At 44.0% G+C, this 21,215-nt stretch overlaps 1 protein-coding gene across 1 annotated transcript in view; it reads left to right on the forward strand.

The window, feature by feature from the left end:
• LOC122558125 (mucin-6-like) overlaps positions 1-21,215 on the forward strand; it is a gene marked incomplete at its 3' end in the record, with an annotated part of 278,951 nt that overhangs the window by 170,574 nt on the left and 87,162 nt on the right. Inside the window, exons 17-18 of the mRNA XM_043706443.1 lie at positions 17,698-18,113; positions 18,264-18,699. Of these exons, the coding sequence (XP_043562378.1) occupies positions 17,698-18,113; positions 18,264-18,699 (852 nt within the window). The remainder of the gene's footprint in view (positions 1-17,697; positions 18,114-18,263; positions 18,700-21,215) is intronic.

The raw sequence follows: 21,215 nt of genomic DNA on the forward strand, positions 1-21,215 counted from the left end.
CGATAGGTCGATGAAGGTGGGGGTGAAAGTGATAGGTTGGAGTGGAGGGTGGAGCCGATAGGTGGAAGGAAGATGGACAGGTAGGACCGTTCGAGAGGGCGGTGCCAAGTTGGAGGGTTGGGACTGGGATAAAGTGGAGGGAGGGGAAATGGGGAAACTGGTGAAATCCACATTGATCCCGTGTGATTGGAGGGTCCCAAGGTGGAAGATGAGGCGTATGTTGTCAAAACCTTTTGTCTTACACTGATCAGGATATTTGCAGGAAGTAAAGGAGGAACAACATTTTATACTATGTGAAAAGAGAGTGACAAGTAGAGTCTAACATTGCTCAGTGAAGTGAACCAGTGAATGACTGTCACTTGTTTTGTTAAATGGAAACATGGGTGATGTGTGTACATTTTTTTTCTGTATGGGAAGAACAAGTTCATGTTTGTTAATATTTGTAGCGTCCAGTGTATGCAACTGTGCCACACTACGAACTCAACTATTCAGGATCATTTTGCAAATGTCCATTCGAGGAACCTCATCTTATGTTGGGTGCTTTATTAAACATTTTGAATGCACAATCTGGTTGTGTGCTTAGAACATTGCCTTTTGCAAAAATCTGAAAATGTTCTGCTTGTCAAACAAATGAGTAACTCTGGGTAAATGAATTTCATTTCTCGTGTAATGCTAGGTATGTATGTTCCCAAGAATGTTCCCAGATTATTTTGAACATCATGTCCCACCTATCGGCATCCAAGTGCCAACCAGTCAGCATTCTATTTGCATTTAAAATATTCTCCTTTACATTAGCATTCTTGTGAAAGTCCTGATGAGTGTAAGATGGGAAGCTTGAACAAGATGTGTTCATTTTTCAGCAATATATTAAAAATGATCTGAAGTCGTTTTCTGGTTTAACAAGGAGACATGATTTTAATGTATTTACCATCTCATGAATTTCTGTAATGGGACATGCAGCCTATTGAAAAGCTTGAAACATTTATGAGACCCCAAAAAGAACAGATTGTCCTTTTGGATTATCCTTCTTGTTGTCAAGCATAACCACTAATGGCCAAATAGTGATTTTTCAATGAGAGAGAGAAATCCATTTCTTCTCCCTTTTATCGGAAATGTGTGCTTAGGATTATTTCAAGGGGTAAACATTTACATTTTTACATTATACATTTTGTCTGGTTAGCCATCAATGTGTCCTCATTCGATGGGATTTGTTTTATAATAGATCAATAATTTTGTGTTTGCTGAAAAAGCCTGGTTGAAATTGCTTATTACATCTTGAAGTAGTTGGCAGGACTCTGCATTGCAGGCATAGAATCATAGAAACTCTACAGTGTGAAACAGGCCATTTGGCCCAACAAGTCCACACCAACCCTCCGAAAAGTAACCCACCCAGACCAATTCACCTACCCTGTTACTCTACATTTACCCCTGACTAATGCACCTAACCTACACATCCCTGAACACTAAGGGCAATTTAGCATGGCCACTTGTGGGAGGAAACTCACATAGACATGGGGAGAATGTGCAAACTCCACACAGAACGTTGCCCGAGGCCAGAATCGAATCCGGGTCTCTGGTGCTATAGGACAGCAGAGCTAACCACTCAACTACCATGAATAGAACCATTATTAACAAAATGGAAATGTGCCTGGCGGAGATTGAGTGAAGAGCGAAAGAACTGAACCTGGTTCAGACTGTGAGGAATGCTGAAGTGGCTGCAGCTCTAGGTGAGGCTCAGGCTTTGCAGGATGAAGCTCAGAGACAAAGTGGTAACCAAGAAGCAGCTTCCAGTGTGATCTCCTTTAACATAGCTGAAGGCATTCAGACTGCCAGTGGGTAAAGACCAGATCAGATTTGGGTAAGACGAGAGGTGTTCAACAGCTGGTTGCCAAGGGCTGGATTGAGGTTGTACAAGTGATAACAGCAATCCAGATCTTCGATGAAAGGGAGTAGGTGAAATTTGTAATGAAATATTTATGTGCGTCAACTTGTTGGAAACTACTGGATAGAGGTACAAATGTTCAAAGAAATCAACAGTGAATTCTTGAGGTTCTGTCAAAGGTGTTTGGGGACAGCAGCAGCCTGTTCCTGCTGCATCACAGTTCTGATGGGTATTTACATGCCAAAAAGGAGGATCTGGTCTTAATATCCCTGGATCTGATGAAGTCGCCTCAGTCGTTAATCTGGATCCTTGCTTCCCACCATCCTATCTATCCACGGGCATACAGCAGAAAATTTGTCTATCTGAATCAGTGATCAATTAAGAATGTCTGAATGGATTTGAGGTGGCAAGCCACTGTGACTAGCCGCAGTAGTCTTTCTTTGATGCATTGATTATATAATTAAGATTGGAGGGAAAGAACTGCACTCCTAAGATAAGGTTAAAAAACACACAACACCAGGCTATAGTTCAACAGGTTTATTTGGAAGCACTAGCGCTGCTCCTCCATCAGGTGATATTGCTTTCAAATAAACCTGTTGGACTATAACTTGGTGTTGTGTGACTTTTAACTTTGTCCACCCCAGTGCCAACACCAGCTCCTTCACATCAACCCTAAGATAAGGAAAAAGGCCACCTCAGGGAGATGACTGTAAGTGTGGATTGGATTTCAATCTCAGTTTGAAGAGGCAGGCAAAATCGATTGCGCAGCAATTTCAGATCTGAGCCTTGCTGTCATAGCGTTGCAGTAAAATCAAGGCTGAGCCTGCCTGAGGAATATTCCAAAAAGGTGCTGCAAATGGAATGGGATTGGGTACTTCAAAAGAAACATGAATATGGGGAAAGTGTGAGGGGTAGTTGCTGATCTTGCCAAATGTAGCTCCCTTGCAATCCTAAACAAAATAAGTTATAAAAGAGAGGAAAGTTATAATGGGAACAAGGAAATGGCAAATCCATTAAATATGTAGTTTGATTCTGTCTTCGCAAAGGAGCACACAAATAACATCTCAAAAATGTTGGGAAATGCAGGGATTGGTGAGAGAGAGGAACTGAAAAATCAGTATTAGGGAAATGGTTTTAAGGAAATTGATGGGATTAAATGCTGATAATCAACATCCCAGAGTACTTAAAGAAATAGTGGATGCATTGGAGTCACCTTTCAAGATTCTGTAGACTCTGGAACAGTTCCTGTCAATTGGAGAATAGCTAATGTAACCCATTATTTAAAAAAGGAGGTAGACAGCAAACTGGTTAACCTAACAATACTAGTGGGGAAAATGCTGCAGTCCATTTTAAAAGATTTAATAGCAGAGTATTTGGAAAACTGACAGGACTGGGCAGAATCAGCATGCATGTACGATAGGACAATTGTGCTTGACAAGTTGACTGGAGTTTTTTGAGATATATCTAGTAGAAATGATAAGGGGGAGACAGAGGATGTGATTTAATTAGACTTTTGGAAAACTTCCAGTAAGATCCTACTTAAGATATTAACATATAAAATTAAAGTACATGGGATTGAGAGTTGTGTACTGACAGGCAATAATGGGGCATTTTCCAAGTTACAGCCAGTGACTAGTGGGTTATCATAGGGATTAATGCTTGGACCCCAGGTATTTGTTTATAACATAAATGAATGATTTAGATGAGGGAACCAAATGTAATATCTCTAGGTTTGAGTGGGGAGGGTGAACTCTGAGGAGCGTAGAAGATGTTTCACTGTGATTTGAACAAATTGAGTGGGCAAATCCTAGGCAAATAAGTATATGTCAGTTTATCTATTTTGGTGGCAAAACTAGTGTCAGGTTCTGGTTTGCACTCAGTAATTTTCTGATTTTAAAGTGATTTGAATCACCCCCAAGATCCCTGGTTCTAGGCACTGAACTTGTTTAAGGCATGTAGACAATAGACAGCTGTTTCTGGACAAAATGATCTCCGCATTTATTTAAAAGTATAAAAGATAAATATAGTACAAGAAATACAGGTAAATGCAATTGACGGGGAAATTGATACAGTCACTAGACAGAGGACAATAGTACTACTAAATGCACTATTAGCTAGATCAAACATTATTAGAACTTAAAAACAACGGTTTTAATTACAGAAACTTTAATCAGGCTTACCACCCTTGGGATCCCAATGTACTGTCACCACTTGCGTTCCCCTTCATGCTAGCTAGGTCAGAACTTTGGGGTCTAGGGAGTTTCAGCTCACAACTGAGGAAAATGCACTTTTGAAATTTGCCTGGCTGATCTCACTTGCCGTACCTGGAACCTGAATGAAAACTTTGGAATGTGTAGGCTTTTCAATTTGGGTTGAATCTGCTGATGTGGAAAGGTGCATCGTGGATATATCAAGTAAGGACTTGGTTTTCATTATTTTCTGTTGGTTTTGCGGGCCCAGTTTTCACCTCAGGATGTGTCTGAGACCTTGTGGTGTCATTCGGATCAGTTGGTTTTCAGAGTTGTCCATTCTTGGATCTACTGGTCGTGGTTGGTTGCCATTGTTTTCCCTGACTCAGAATGGCCCTATGTCTTGCAGCTCTTTCTCGGAAGGTCTCAGATTGTTCTCAGAATTGCTGTTGGAATTCCTCTTTGAAATAGCTGCAGGAATTAGCTATTGGGCTCGCTCTCGGAAAATTGCTGTGAGAATTGCTGTTTTTCAGGTGAGATCGGAGCCTGCAATAAGAGTGGGCCCCTTAATCTTCAGGTCAGTTGTGTGTTATCCATTGTGTGTTATTTCTGGTGTTCCTTCTGAAGTCAACTGGTTTCCCGATGGTTGAAGAATTTGTTTGAATAGATTTCAATTGACATTGAATGTCCGGTGTCTCTGTGAATGGTTTCGATTGAAGTTGAATGTCAGGTTATCTTTTGTAGGCCCCATACCATCTGTGCTGGGTAGCCCGAGGTGTAAAAGCTGTCTTTGGCTAGACTCTTGTTAGTGTTGGTTGATTGTTCTTTTACAGTGGAGTTGTAACTTGAGATCCCAGGTTAAACAGTAGTCCCAGACAGAAATCCCCACACTGCTGTCTGTTTCTGTTTCTGCTGCAGGGTTTTTGCCCAATATTTTAGATGCTTGGAAAGTTTAGGGTCTTCTTCAGAATTTCAGATAATGGAGATTTCTTTTCGATTCCACACCAGGAAGGCAGATTATTATCTAAATGGGATAGATTGGGAAATGTGAGGTGCAATAAGGCCTTCATGTCCTTATACACCAGTTGCTGAAGGTACATTTGCAGGTGCAGCAGACAGTGAAGAAGGTAGTCTTTTCAGTGAGAGGATTTGAGTACAGGAGCAGGGATGTCTTCTTGAAATTGACCAGGAATTTGGTGTGTGTGTTGTGTGCTGTTTTGGTTTCCTTATCTAAGAAAGGATGTTCTGGTTATGGAGGGAGTACAACAATGCTTTACCAGACTGATACCTGGGATGTGAGTGACATATGGATCAGTAAGGTTTCATTAGAGATTCATTAGAGTTGAGAAGAAGTGGTGTGGGTGAGGGGGATTTCATAGACATCTATAAACTTTCAATAGGACTAGACTGGTAAATGCTGGAAGGATGTTCCAGAACAAGAGGTCACAGTCTCAGGATATAGGTAGGCTATGTAGGATTAAGATGCAGGGAAATTTCTTCACCTAGAGAATGGTAAGCCTGTGGAAATTTCTGCCACAGAAAGTGATTGAGGCCAAACCTTTGAATATTTTCAAGAAGGAGATAAATATGGTTCTTAGGGCTAATGGATCAGCACCTTTAGGGCAAAAACCTGAACAGGGTACTGAACAGGATGATTAGTCATGTCCATATTGAATGGTGGAGCAGGCTTGAAAGTCAAATGGCCTACTCCTATTCCTTTTATCTCTGTTTGTACGTTATTCACTGGTATAGCGTCCAAGATGATTGCAGAGAAACAGGAGATTTTGGTATCTTTCTTTGCACAGGGTTCTTAGGTGGTCCAAACTTCTAGTTGTCTTGCCATAACTAATTAATTCATCCTAGTCCATTGACGAGATCATTCAGATGCTACGACAATGGATGAAGGGATACCACACTACAGTCGCCACACAGAATGTTCCCTCCCATTGGGGAATAGTTTGGCAATCAAGGACATTTAGCCTCTGATCTTCGGGTAAGCGTCCTCCAAGGCAGCCTTCAAGATACAAAACGCAGAACCGCCAAGCAGAAACTGATAGCTAAGTTCTGTATCCATGCAAACGGCCTCAACCGTGATCTTGGGTTCATGTCGCCACAGTGTTCCGTATCTGTAAAATCTTCCTTTCTCTCCTGTTTTGGCACCATAACCTTGATAACTTGTACAGTTTTGGATTACTTATTACTTTGATTAGGTCTTTGGCATATGACCTTTATACCTATCATGTTATTCTAGTCGTTGGTTTGTCTCCAGCAGCACCTTATTTTTATTGTTTTGTAATTATCTCTCTGCCTCATTTAATCAGATTAAAGGTAATTCCTTCACTTGTTATTCAGCTGTTCACACTTTACTCACACCGTCTGACACTTTTGATCACCTGCAGAGAAGTATTATTGGACAAGCCACTCTCACCATTGGTATAATCTTTCGCTCTCTCTGCCAATAAATTCTATATCTATGTGCTCTTCTCTCTTACTTCACCTGACGAGGGGGCTGTGCTCCAAACACTTGTGATTTCAAATAATCCTGTTGGACTACAACCTGGTGTCATGTGACTTCTGACCTTTACCACTCCAGTCCAATGCCAGCACTTCCACATCATGTTTTAGGATAGGCAACACTTTTTGTCAAATTAATTCCCTCGTTCTCCCCTCAATCTTGCATTCTCTGCTTGTTGTTTGTTCCAATATTTTCCCTATCTGTTTGTTCTTATAGCAACTTCTTAAGCTTTAGGATAGCTATGAATAAGGGTAAGTCAAAACCTTGTGGCAAGAGCTAGGGAGTATTAATTGGGAGGAGCTGTTATCAGGCAAGTGCACGTTTGACAGATGGGAATTGTTTAAAGACCTGCTGGGGAGAGTTCAAGACCAGCTGTTCCAATAAGGAGGAAGGACAAAGATGGCAAGGTAAGGGATCCTTGGATAATGATGGAGGTAATTAATTTCACCAAAAGGACAAATCCAGCATAAGTTCAGGAAGCTAAAATTGGATAGAGCCTGTGAGGAATATAAAGAAAGCAAGAAAGAATTCAACTGGGATACTAGGAGAGCAGGAAGGGACCATGAAATGACTTTGACAGATAGAGTTATAGAAAATTCCAAAACATTCTATCCATACATTAAACAAGAGGATACCTAGGGAGAAAGTAGGACCGCTCAAGGAGGGAACCTGTGCTTGGAGGCAAAAGATGTGGGCGAGATCCTAAATGAGAACTTTGTGTCAGTATTCACCCAGGAGAAGGATATGTAGGATAGTTAGATTTGTGTGGAGCATGCTAATATGTTACGACATTTTGAGATCAAGAAAGAAGTGCGAAAGGATCTCTTGAAGAGCATTAAGGTGGATAAGTTCACTGGGTCCCAAGTTGTTGAGAGAGGCAAAAGAGGTGATTACTGGGGCCTTGACCAAGACCTTTGTACCTTCAATTAGCCACAGGAGATGTTCTGAAGGACTGGCGAGTAGCTAATGTTGTTCTTTATTCAAGAAGGGAAATAGGGATAATCCAGGAAAATATAGACAGGTGAGTCTCATATCGGTGGTTGCGAAGCTATTGGAGAGAATTCTTAGGGATAGGATTTACACACCTTGGGAAGGCATTGCCTAATGAAGGACAGTCAGCATGGTTTTGTGCAGGGCAGGTCATATCTTACTAACTTGATTGAATTTTTTGAGGAGAAGATGAAGGTGATCAATGAGGATAGAGCAGTGGATGTTGTTTACATACATTTTAGTAAGACTTTCAAAAAGGTCACAATAGGCTCATCCAGAAGATTAAGATACATGAGATCCACAGTGACTTGACCTTGTTGTTTCAGAATTGGCTTGCCATAGAAGGTAGAGGGTAATGGTGGAAGGCTATTTTTCAGGCTGGAGATCCGTGACTAATGGTGTTCTGCAGGGATCTGTAGTGGGATCTCTGCTGTTTGTGATATATAGACTAAGTTGAAAACGTAGATGGACGGGTTAGTAAGTTTGCAATGGAGTTGTGTAGGACGTTGTCAAAGGATATAGCAGGATATAGATCAATTGCAGATTTGGGCAGAGAAATAGCAGATGGAGTTTAATCTGGGTGAGTGGAAGGTACTGCACTTTGGGAGGTCAAATGTTAAGGAAAAGTATATAACTAACGGCAGGACCCTGAACAACATTGATGTACAGAGGGATTTTGGAATTCCAGTCCATAGCTCGGTGAAAGTGGCCACACAAGTAGATAGAGTGGTAAAGAAGGCATATGGCATGCTTGCCTTTATTGGTTGGGGATTTGAGTACAAGAGTCAGAATGTTATGATACAGATTTATAAGACTTTGGTTTGGCCACACATAAGAGTACTACATTCAATTCTGTTTGCCACATTACGGGAAGGATGTGGAGGCTTTGGAGAGGGTGCAGAAGAGGTTTACCAGGATGCTGCCTGGATTACAGGATACAAGCTATGAGGAGAGGCAAGGAAAACATGAGTTATTTTCTCTGGACCGGTGGAGGCTGAGGTAAGACTTGAAAGAGGTCTATAAAATTATGAGATGCATAGATAGAATTGACGGTTAGAATCTTTTTCCCAGCGTTGGAATGCGTAAAACTAGGGAACATGCATTTAAGGTGAGAGGGGAAAAATTCACAGGAGATGTGAGCGGTAAGTGTTTGACACAGAGTGGTAGGAGTTGGAACACGCTACTGGAGTGGTGATGGAGGCAGATATGATGGGGATGTTTAAGGGACTTTTAGATAAGCATATGAATATGCAAGGAACGGAAGGATATGGACCAAGTCTAGAGTGTGGTGCTGGAAAAGCATAGCAGGTCAGGCAGCATCCGAGGAGCAGGAGAATCGGCATTTTGGGCAAAAGCCCTTCATCAGGAATGATATGGACCAAGGACAGGCAGAAGGGATTAGTTTGATTTGGTGTTATGCTCAGCACAACATCGTGGGCTGACGGACCCGTTTTTGTGCTGTACAGTTATAGAGTCATAGAGATGTACAGCACCTTCGGTCCAACCCATCCATGCCGACCAAATATCCCTCCAAACCCTTCCTATTCATATACCCATCCAAACGCCTCTTAAATGTTGTAATTGTACCAGCCTCCACCACTTCCTCTGTGTGAAAAGGTTTCCCCTTAGGTCTCTTTTATATCTTTCCCCTCTCACCCTAAACTTATGCCCTCTAGTTCTGGACTCTCCTCCGATAGGAAGGAGACCAGAATTGCACGCAATATTCCAACAGTGGCCTAACCAATGTCCTGCGCAGCCGCAACATGACCTCCCAACTCCTGTACTCAGTACTCTGACCAATAAAGGAAAGCATATCAAACGCCTTCACTATCCTATCGACCTGCGACTCCACTTTCAAGGAGCTATGAACTTGCACTCCAAGGTCTCTTTGTTCAGCAACACTCCCTAGGACCTTACCATTAAGTGTATAAGTCCTGCTAAGATTTGCTTTCCCAAAATGCAGCACCTCACATTCATTTTTTTTACATTGCAACTATCTACCATCCTAACTGAATGTTTAAACCGTCACTTTGAAGGGTTGTAACTTGTTCCCTCGACTACTACCGATCAGGGAGATAGGACGCCAACTTGTAGATCATTTCAGAAAACATCTCTGGGACACCCGCACCAACCAACCCCACTTCCTGCGGCTGAACACTTCAACTCCCCCTCCCACTCCGCCAAGAACATGCAGGTCCTGGGCCTCCTCCATTGCCAAACCCTTACCACCCAACGCCTGGAGGAAGAACGCCTCATCTTCTGCTTTGCAACCTGCAACCACATGCGATTAATTTGGATTTCACCAGTTTCCTCATTTCCCCTTCCCCCACATTATACCTGTCCCAAGCCTCCAACTTGACACCGCCCTCTTGACCTGTACCGGTTGAGGCCATCCTCATGGATACCTAACTTGCTATCAGCTTCTCTTCAGCCACTTTGTGTTGGTGCCCGTTCCGAAGTCCGCCTTGGAGGATGGTCACCTGAAGGTCCGATGCTGAATATCCCAGACCGCTGAAGTGTTCTCTGTCAGATACCTTCCCCTACCTGGTGATTGTTGTGCGGTGTCCATTCATTCTTTGTTGTAGCATCTGCTTGGTCTTGCCAATGTACCATGCCTCAGGGTATCCTTGCCTGCAGTGTATGAGATAGACAATGTTGACTGAGTCACATGAGTACCTGCTGCATACATGGTGGGTGGTGTCCCCAAGTATAATGGTGATATCCATGTCGATACTATGACAGGTCTTACAGTGGTCTCTGTGACAGGGTTGTATGGTGTTGTGGTCGATGTTGTCCTGAAGGCTGGGCAGTTTGCTGCGAAAATTGATCTGTTTAAGGTTTGGTGGTTGTTTAAAGGTGAGAAGTGAAGGCGTAGGGAAGGTCTTGGCAAGGTGTTTGTCCTCATCGATAATGTGTTACAGGCTGCAAAGAACTTGCCATAGTTTTTCCGTTCCCGGGAAGTACTGGACAATGAAGAGTACCCTATCGGTGGCAACCTGTGTGTGTCTGCTGAGGAAACCTTAAACAGATCATTGTTCGCATCAATCTACCTAGTCTTCAGGACAACACTGACCACAACACCATATAACCTTGTCATGGCAACCGCTGCAAGATGTGTGGTATCCAGTCAACACGGATACTACCATTACATGTGGAGACACCATCCACCATGTACGTGGCAGGTATTCATGTGACTCGGCCAACGTTGTCTATCTCATACGCTGCACGCAAGGATACTGTGAGGCATAGTGTATTAATGAGACCGAGCAGCAGACGTTACGATCATGGATGAATGGCCACTGCACAACAATCACCAGACAGTGGTGTTCCATCCCAGTTGGGGAACACTTTCAGCAGTAAGGCACAACTGCTGTTAGTTGTGGGCGGCACGGTGGCACAGTGGTTAGCACTACAGCCTCACAGCACTAGAGACCCGGGTTCAATTCCCGCCTCAGGCGACTGACTGTGTGGAGTTTGCACATTCTCCCCGTGTCTGCGTGGGTTTCCTCCGGGTGCTCCGGTTTCCTCCCACAGTCCAAAGATGTGCAGGTCAGGTGAATTGGCCATGCTAAATTGCCCGTAGTGTTAGGTAAGGGGTAAATGTAGGGGAATGGGTGGGTTGCGCTTCGGCGGGGCGGTGTGGACTTGTTGGGCCGAAGGGCCTGTTTCCACACTAAGTAATCTAATCTAAGGGACATTCGGCCTCTGACCTTTGGGTGACCATCCTCCAAGGCGGACTTTGGGACAGGCAACAATGCAAAGTGGCTGAGCAGAGGCTGATAGCCAAGTTCGGTACCCATGGGGGTGGCCTAAACCGGGACCTTGGCTTCATGTCACACTACAGCTGACCCCACTGCACTATTCTCTCACACACACACTCTCTCACTCTCTCTCTTATATACTCAAACATTCGCACAGATCCTTATACACAAGCTTTCTCATACACATGCACGCACCCTCTCACAGGTTTATACCCCATTACACTCACGCACATACTTGACCAAGCTTACACACACACACTCACATGCACTCACACTCACTCTGTCTATCCTGCATGCACACACATAAATTCACCCCATAAATTTATATATCTGCAGAATTATATTTGCAGATATGTTCTATTTTGCTCAAAAATGCATAACCTATACTTAATCGATATAATTACGGTGGCACAGTGGTTAGCACTGTTGCCTCACAGCGCCAGAGACCCGGGTTCAATTCCCGCCTCAGGTGACTGACTGTGTGGAGTTTGCACGTTCTCCCGTGTCTGCGTGGGTTTCCTCCGGGTGCTCCGGTTTCCTCCCACAGTCCAAAGATGTGCAGGTCAGGTGAATTGGCCATGCTAAATTGCCCGTAGTGTTAGGTTAGGGGTAAATGTAGGGGAATGGGTGGGTTGTGCTTCGGCGGGTCGGTGTGGACTTGTTGGGCCGAAGGGCCTGTTTCCACACTGTAATCTAATCTAATCTAATCTAATCTAATCTAATCTAATCTAATATTCTATAAATCCCACTTGAGAAATAGAACCGGTCTAACTCAAGATTGGGACACAGTCAGACTTTAACCTCACACCATTAATGCATTGTCTGAACTGAGATGGCACCTTATATTCGAAAACCTGAAGTTTTCTCGAGAATGTGACTTAAAAGAAGTTCTGGGATTTATGTGTTAAAGAACCGAAACAAGCAAATCCATTCTAAAAGAAGAAAAACTTAATCTAGGTTTATCATTTCAGCTGCATGACACTATCTTCGTTTGCTATAAATTCTGTCTCTTGGGTCCTGCTTCACAACCACCTGATTAAAATGCAGTGCTTCAAAAGCTAGTGCCTCCAAATCAAGCTGTTGGACTATCACTTGGTGTTGTGCGATTTTTAACTTTGTCCACCCCAGTCCAACACTGACTCTTCCAAATCAAAAATAGACTTGTCATCCCTGTCACAGTCCTCGACCACTGATCACACATCTTTTGCTCCAGCTGTCTTTGTTTTTCCAGTCAAACACTTTATCAGCCACTTAAAAATGTGTTGCTGGAAAAGCACAGCAGGTCAGGCAGCATCAAAGGAGAAGGAGGATCCCTTGTGGTTGGAGGGTTCCTAGGCGGAAGATGAGTTGCTCTTCCTCCAGGCGTCGTGTTGCCATGGTCTGGCAATGTAGGAGGCCAAAGACCTGCATGTCCTTGGCGGAGTAGGTGGGGGAGTTAAACTGTTCAGCCACGGGGCGGTTGTGTTGGCTTGTGCGGGTGTCCCAGAGTTGCTCTCTGAAACGTTCTGCCAGTAGGCGGCTTGTCTCCCCAATATAGAGGAGGCCACGTCTGGTGTAGCAGATGCAGTAAATGATGTGTGTGGAGGTGCAGGTGAATTTCTGATGGATATTGAAGGATCCCTTGGGGCCTTGGAGGGAAGTGAGGGGGGAGGTGTAGGCGCAAGTATTGCGTTTTTTGCGGTTGCAGGGGAAGGTGCCGAGAGTGGAGGTTGGGTTGGTGGGGGGTGTGGATCTGACAAGGGAGTCGCAGAGGGAGTGGTCTTTCTGGAATGCTGATAGGGGTGGGGAGGGAAGTATACCCTTGGTGGTGGGGTCCGTTTGGAGGTGGTGGAAATGACCAAGGATGTTCCGATGTATCTGGAGGTTGGCAGGGTGGTAGGGAAGGACTAGTGGAGTTCTGTCCTGGTAGCGAATGGAGGGGTGGGGTTCAAGTGCGGAGGAGCGGGAAGTGGAGGAGATGCGGTGGAGAGCATTGTCAACCACGTCTGAGGGGAAATTGCGGTCTTTGAAGAAGGAGGCCATCTGGGTTGTTCGGTATTGGAATTGGTCCTCCTGGGAGCAGATGTGGTGAAGGCGAAGGAATTGGGAATATGGGATGGCGTTTTTTCTGGGGGCAGGATGGGAAGAGGTGTAATCTAGGTAGCTTTATCAGCCACTCTCTAGTATATGCAAAAGCTATTGTACACTCCTGATTTATTTAAGAATTATTCAACACCACTGCTTCCTAGCTTTTCAAATTTATAAGCCAATTAAACTTCAATTTCTGTGGTATCCCACTTCTGACACCACTGTCTGGAGAGGTTCATGGTTAAAAAAAAGTAGTTGGAGTTATGTGCGGGCCTCCAAATAGTAATCAGGAGCTGGGGCGCAAAATACACCTGGAGATAGAAAAGATGTGTAGGAAAGGCAAAGTTACAGTGATCATGGGAGATTTCAATATGCAGGTAGACTTGGTAAATCAGGTTGGTAGTGGAATGCAAGAAAAAGAATTTGTAGAATGTCTACAAGATGGCTTTTTGGAGCAGCTTGTGGTGCACCCCACTAGGGAACAGGCAATACTGGATTTAGTCGAGAGTGTGGTGCTAGAAAAGCACAACAAGTCAGGCAGCATCTGAGGAGCAGGAGAATTGCCTGAAACGTTGATTCTCCTGCTCCTTGGATGCTGCCTGACCTGCTGTGCTTTTCCAGCACCACACTCTTGACTCTAATCTCCAGTATCTGCAGTCCTCACTGGATTTAGTATTGTGCAATGAAGCAGACTTGATAAGGGAGCTTAAGGTGAAGGAACCCTTAGGAGGTACTGATCATAATATGATTGAATTTACTCTGCAATTTGAGAGGGAGAAGATAGAATCAGAGGTAATGGTATTACAATTGAATAAATGCAACTACAGAGGCATGAGGGAGGAGCTGGGTAGAATTGACATGGGAGAGGAGCCTAGTAGGAAAGACAATGTAAAAACAATGGCAGGAGTTTGAGAGTAATTCAGGAGACGCAGCAGAGATTCATCCCAAGGAAAAGGAAGCATAGTACAGGGAGAATGAGGCAACAATGGCTGATTGGGGAATTCAGGGATAGTGTAAAAGCAAAAGAGAAAGCATATAAAGTGGCGAAGGACAGTGGGAAACCAGAGGTTTGGGAAGCTTACAAAAATCAACAGTTGGCAACAAAAAAAGGAGGGAGAAGATGAAATATGAGGGTAAGCTAGCCAGTAATGTAGAGAAAGACTGTAAGGGTCTTTTTAGATATATAAAGGGCAAAAGAGAGGCAAAAGTGGACATTGGGCAGCTGGAAAATTATGCTGGAGAGATGATAGTGAAAAACAAGGAAATGGCTGAGGAACCGAATAATTACTTGGTGTCAGTCTTCACGGTGAAAGACATTAGTAATATCCCAAAAATTCAAGAGAGTGAGGAGGAAGAGCTGAGTATGGTGGCCATCACCAAGGAGGAGATGCTAGAAAAACTGAATAGCCTGAAGGTGGATAAATCACCTGGACCAGATGAACTTCACCCCAGAATTCTAAGAGAGATAGCTGAAGAGATAGTGGAGGCATTAGTGGCGATCTTTCAGGAATCACGAGGATCAGGGAGGGTCTCAGAGGACTGGAAGATCGCTAACGTGACATAAAGTGAATAAAACACAAGACAGAAAATTACAGATCTATTAGTCTAACCTCGGTTGTGAGTAAGATCCTGGAATCCATTGTGAAGGATGAGATTTCTGAATACTTGGAAGTGTGTGGTGAAATAGGGCAGAGTCAGCATGATTCCATCAAGGGGAGGTCATGCCTGACAAATCTGCTAGAATTCTTTGAGGAGCTAAGAAGCAGGTTAGAGCAAGGAGAGCCAATTGATGTTATCTACCTGGACTTCAAAAAGGCTTTTGACAAGGTGCCGTACAGGAGGTTACTGAATAAGATATGGGCCCATAGTGTCAGAGGCAAGGTGCTGGCATGGATAGGAGCTTGGCTGTCTGGCAGAAAGAGATAAAAAGGTTACAAGTGGTGTTCTGCAAGGTTCAACGTTAGAACTACAACTTTTCACTGTATACATTAACGATTTAGATGAAGGAACTGAGGGCATTCTGGCTACATTTGCCGATGATACAAAGATAGGTGGAGGGACAGGTAGCATTGAGGAGGTGAGGAGGCTGTAGGAAGATTTGGACAGGTTAGGAGAGTGGGCAAAGAAGTGGCAGATGGGTGACATTGTGGGAAAGCATGAGGTCATTCATTTTGATAGGAAGAATAGATGCATGGATTATTTTCTAAATGGGGAGAAACTTCTGAAGTACAAAGAGACTTGGGAGTTCTAGTCCAGGATTCTCTCAAGGTAAACTTGCAGATTGAGTCAGTAGTTTGGGAGGCAAATACAATGTTGGCATTTATTTTGAGAGGAATTGTATATAAAAGCAGGGATGCACTTCTGAGGCTCTATAAGGCCTTGGTCACAGCACATTTGGACAATTGTGTGCACATTTTGGCCGCATTTCTCAGGAAGGATGTACTGCCCTGGAACGTGTTCAGGGGAGGTTCATGAGAAGTGAAAAGCTTAACATCTGAGGAATGTTTGAGGTCTCTGGGTCTATTCTTGATGGAGTTTGGAAGGATGAGGTGGGATCTAATTGAAACATACAGAGCATAGAATGGCCTGGACAGAATAGATGTTGGGAAAATGTTTCTATTAGTAGGAGAAACGAGGACGTGAGGGAATAGCCTTGGAGTAAAGGGAAGACCTTTTAAAATGAAGATAAGAAGAAACATCTTCAGCCAGAGAGTGGTGAAGCTATGGAATTCATTGCCACAGAAGGCTGTGGAGGCCAGGTCATTGAGTATATTTAAGAGAGTGGTAGATAGGTTTTTGAGTATCAAGAGGATCAAGGGATACGTAGAGTAAGCGGGAGAATGGGGTTGAGAAACTTATCAGCCATGATTGAATGTCGGAGCACATTTGATGGGCTGAATGGCCTAATTTCTGCTCCTATGTCTTATGCTTTATGGTCACTTATGATTATAATTTCTTAACATAGTTGACCATTTGTAAGTTATTTTCAGAAATCTTAGTTTGTCAAGAAGTAGCAGTTTAAATTCTGTTTGTTATTTAAGTAGTCAAAGGGAGTATGTATGCGACGCATCACAGATGAGAAAGCTTTATCAGTCCCAAAGCTCTTCCATAGAATGGAGTTGCAGAGGTGGTGCAGCCATAAATTTTGAAATGATGGACGTTTTTCCCTAATGTTTTGTTGTCTTTGCTAGTGGTTATTCTCCCCTTGAACCTCTAGTGTTCTCCCAAGAAGCTGATAGCTCATTCTCCTGGATCTCCCCTCTTCCCCTCTCTCTTAGTTACACCTGCTGATATACCTTATTTTGGGGGCTAGCAGATTATGCTGTGTCAATCGTCTGTCTGAGCCTCAGCACAAGATTTCCTGGAGATACCTGTGCTCAAAGCATTGGCACCAACCTGATCTGATCCTGGTTAGGTGCGCCACCATCAGACACATTCTCCGCACATGCTTTTGCCACAGTGCTGACTGTGACATAGACCACTCCTTAGTGTGTTGCAAGATCAGGCTGCAACCTAAGAGATTCCATTGCACCAAGCAACAGGGGAACCCTCACATCACCGTCAGCGAGATGACTCAGCCAGACCTTATGCAACCGTTCTCAGAGGCTTTCGAGACAGAACTCAGCACCTCGTGACACGGACACGCCATCACAGAGAAGTGGAAAACCTTGCAGGATACCATGCACAGCACATCCCTGGATATCCTTGGGAAGAAGACCTGCAAGACACACAACATGTTTGAGGCTAAGGCAATCGAGATGACCCCGTTGTTGAAGCCAAGTGTGTCCTTCTAGCTGAGTACAAGCAGTCAGCTAACAGGAAGAACCTGCAAATTCTCAGGGCTGCCAGGAACAAGGTTCAGAAGACTGTCAGCCTATCACTAATGAGTACTGGAATCAGCTAAGTGAGGAAATTCAAATGGCCGCTATAATGGGGAACATTAAGGGAATATACAAAGGCATCAAGAAGGCACTAGGACCAGCTTAGAACTAGACAGTTCCCCTCAAATCCTCCACTGGGGAAGTAACCACAGACAAAGGCCAGCAGATAAAGAGGTGGGTTGAACACCAATCTAGTCTCTATTCTAGAGAGCTTACCATGTCCGCTTCAGCACTTGATGCCATCATGTGATTGCTGACCAAGGACAAACTAGATGCAGAGCCATCGGTGGAAGAGCTTGGCAAGGCCATTGACAGCCTGGCCTCAGGTAAGGCCCTGGGTAGCAACGGGATTCCTCCTGACCTAAGCAAGTGTGCCTGATCAAAGACTAGCTTAGTGCTCCCATTGCATGAGGTCCTCTGCCAGTGCTGGCAAGAAGGAGCCATACCGCAGGCCACGAGGGATGCCAATATCATTGCCCTCTACAAGAACAAGAGCACGAGAAGCAACTGCAACAACTACAGAGGCATCTTTCTCCTCAACACTGTCAACAAAACCTTTGCTTGGGTCATCTACTCGCCTGCAGATATTGGTAGAACATGTATACCCAGAAACACAGTGCAACTTTCGAGTTAAAACGTCAACAGTAGACATGATCTTCTCCCTTTGCCAACTGCAGGAGAAGGGCAGCGAACAGAAAATGTCCCTGTATGTCGCTTTCATCGATCTCACCAAGGCGTTTGACCTGGTCAGCAAAAACTACCTTTTCAAAGTTCTCCTGAAGATCGACTGTCCACCAAAACTGTTGAGCATGATAGAATCCTTCCACAGTAACATGAAGGGGACAGTGCAGTTCAATGACAGTTCTTCTGAGCCCTTCGATATCCGCAGCAGCATCAAACAAGGCTGCGTCCTCGCTCCCACACTCTTTGGGGTTTTTTTTTTTGCTGTGCTCCTGTAACATGCCTTTGGCACCACAGTGGAGGGGATTTACATACGCAGTAGATCAAACAGCAGGCTCTTCGATCTGGCCCGCCTCAGAGCCAAGACAGAAGTATATATGTCACTCATCAGGGAGATGCTGTTTGCCAATGATGCTACAGTTGCAACACACACCCAGCAGGAACTCCAGTCACTGATTGATCACTTCTCCCACGCTTGCAAGGACTTCGGGCTGACTACCATTCTGAAGAAGACGAGCGTCCTGGGACAGGACACAGAGGCACTGCCAGTCATCACCATCGATGACTACGAACTCAATGTCGTCCACCAGTTTATGTACCTTGGTTCTGCCATCACTGACAACCTCTCCTTGGACACAGAGATCGACAAGAGGATCGGGAAAGCAGCCTCAACTCTTGCTCACCTTACGACTCGAATATGGACAAATCCCAAGCTGACAGTGAACGCAAAAATGTCAGTCTACAACACCTCTGCTGTATCGCAGTGAAACATGGACTACATATGCCAGACAGTAGAGAAGACAGAATACCTTCCACTTGAGGTGTATCAGCCTTATCTTGGGCATATCCTGACAATACAGAGTGTCCAACGCAGCAGTCCTGTCTTGCGCTGGCCTTCCCAGCATGTACACTCTGCTGAAGCAGCAGAGACAGCGCTAGCTGGGCCATGTCCACTGCATGGAGAATGGCCGCATCCCAAAGGATATCCTCGATCTGCATCGGAAAGAGATTAGATTAGACTAGATTCCCTACAGTGTGAAAACAGGCCCTTCGGCCCAACGAGTCCACACCGACCCTCCGAATAGCAACCCACCCAGACCCATTCACCTAACACTACGGGCAATTTAGCATAGCCAGTTCACTTAACCTGCACATTTTTGGACTGTGGGAGGAAACCGGAGCACCCGGAGGAAACCCACGCTGACACTAGGAGAATGTGCAAACTCCACACAGACAGTTGCCTGAGGTGGGAATTGAACCTGGGTCTCTGGTGTTGTGAGGCAGCAGTGCTAACCACTGTGCCACCGTGCCGCCCTTTGAGTGACTGATCCACTAGGCGCCCCCAGCTGCGCTACAAGGATATCTGCATGAGGGGCATGAAGGCACTTAATATTTTTATGGATTCCTGGGAAAGGTTTGCAGCTGACCGCACAAAATGGAGAAGCACCCTGAAGCAACACCTCAAAACAGGGGAAAAGAAGCTGATGAGTGCTGCAGCAGACAAGTGGGCCTGCAAGCAAGGAGTGCAGCAGCTCTAGCAAATCAACGACCACACATAGATGTGACTTCTGTGACTGGGACTGTCACTGCAGCACTGGTCTTTTCAGTCACAAGCGACATTGCTTCAGGGAAGCAGAAATCTAGAACAATGAAGACGCAATCCATAGTCAGCCATGACCGAACGGGGCCTCACACCTGTCTGAACCATTTTGGCCATTGACTGTAGGCAGTCACTGGTGTTATGAAGTTGAAGGCATGCACTGTACCTTGAAGAGAGATGGAATGCTGTTCTGAACTGAGAGCTTATAGACATCTGTGTATATGACTCAATGGCAGAACCAGAGTGTACTGGAAAATTGAAAAGATGTAACATTTGGCTGTGAAATGGATGCCTGAGTTTTGGTTGCTGTTTTGACAACAATTCGAATTTAACCAACCAGTTTAAATTATGTCCGAGGATACTAAAACTCAATCGAGTTTGAATCTATTGTTTTGCCAACATCGAACCAAAGAGGCAATCCAATGTTGGGGGTCTAAGAGTGCCGACATTTTGAAAATTGGTCAGAGCGCACCTGTCATGGAGAGAGAAATTCCTGGAGAGCTAATTGCCAATCTTAACGTCTTGCTCTTAAAGAAATTAGAAAACACTCTCTGTCAAAGGTACCTTTTTATGTGATACATAGAGTATAAAAAAAATGACCTAGGGAGATCAATAGCTGGAAGACTGAAGACACAGAAGAAAACAAGGACTGTGGTTTTGAAATTAAGTTGATGTAATTTTAATGTGTTTTATAGGAACAGCATATCGTTAAAGAATTGGAGACAGATAGTAAACAGTTAAGGGAATATTAGACTTAGAGTTGTGAATAGTTGTTTAATGTTCACTTTTAGAGTTAAAAAAAAAATGATGTTATTTTCTTTAAATAGTGGAATTTGGGAGTTCTGTGTCACTCATATTTTAACAGATTGTGAGGCGAGGCAAGCTTTTCTGGGTGTTAGGTTTAATTAACAGATGGGTTCACCTCCATGTCATAACACTGGTAACATCAGGATGACCATTGTCTCCTTGCTCACCTTCATCTGATGATTAGTTTACCATTCTTTCTAAGAACAAAGTCATCTTATTTTCACAAACAGTACATTGATAAAAGAGTATATATAGTGCAAGATAAATTGATGCTATTCAATGGGGCATTGTGACCTAAGTGATTGTTATTACCTTTCCTTTCATTTTCATATTCTAGCGACCTGTTGTATTTGTAGGTGATGGGTTATAAAACCGTGACCTTTGTGCTACACAGAAAATACTAAGTTTGAAATCCTAAAAAGAGTTCAGTTTTAAATAGGATTCTAATTTGCAACACATCATCATCCAAGTTGCAAGTACCTCACTAGATGACCCCCCCTGGAGTGGGCAGACTAAGTATTTCATTCTCTGAGGGAGAGGACTTGACTGTCATGCAATGTGAGGCTCTTCAAAAGGCAATAGTATTAAACAGACATGCACACAGCAAAGGTGAAAGACTCTTATGATCATAAAATTATTTGAGTGAACTGACTGTGTTGATGAAAAGTCCTGACACTGAGCTGTCTTGACCACATCATACAACATTACGAATCAACCCAATTAATGGGCATAAGGCGCAAACAATGGCCTGAAATCATTCATCTTTGTTGCAAAAATAGCATCACCTTCCAAATTCCCAGAGTCTGCACAAGGATCAGGAGCTGCTCACATTAAATATCCAA

Source organism: Chiloscyllium plagiosum, chromosome 16, assembly GCF_004010195.1.
Source record: "Chiloscyllium plagiosum isolate BGI_BamShark_2017 chromosome 16, ASM401019v2, whole genome shotgun sequence".
Taxonomy (NCBI): domain Eukaryota; kingdom Metazoa; phylum Chordata; class Chondrichthyes; order Orectolobiformes; family Hemiscylliidae; genus Chiloscyllium; species Chiloscyllium plagiosum.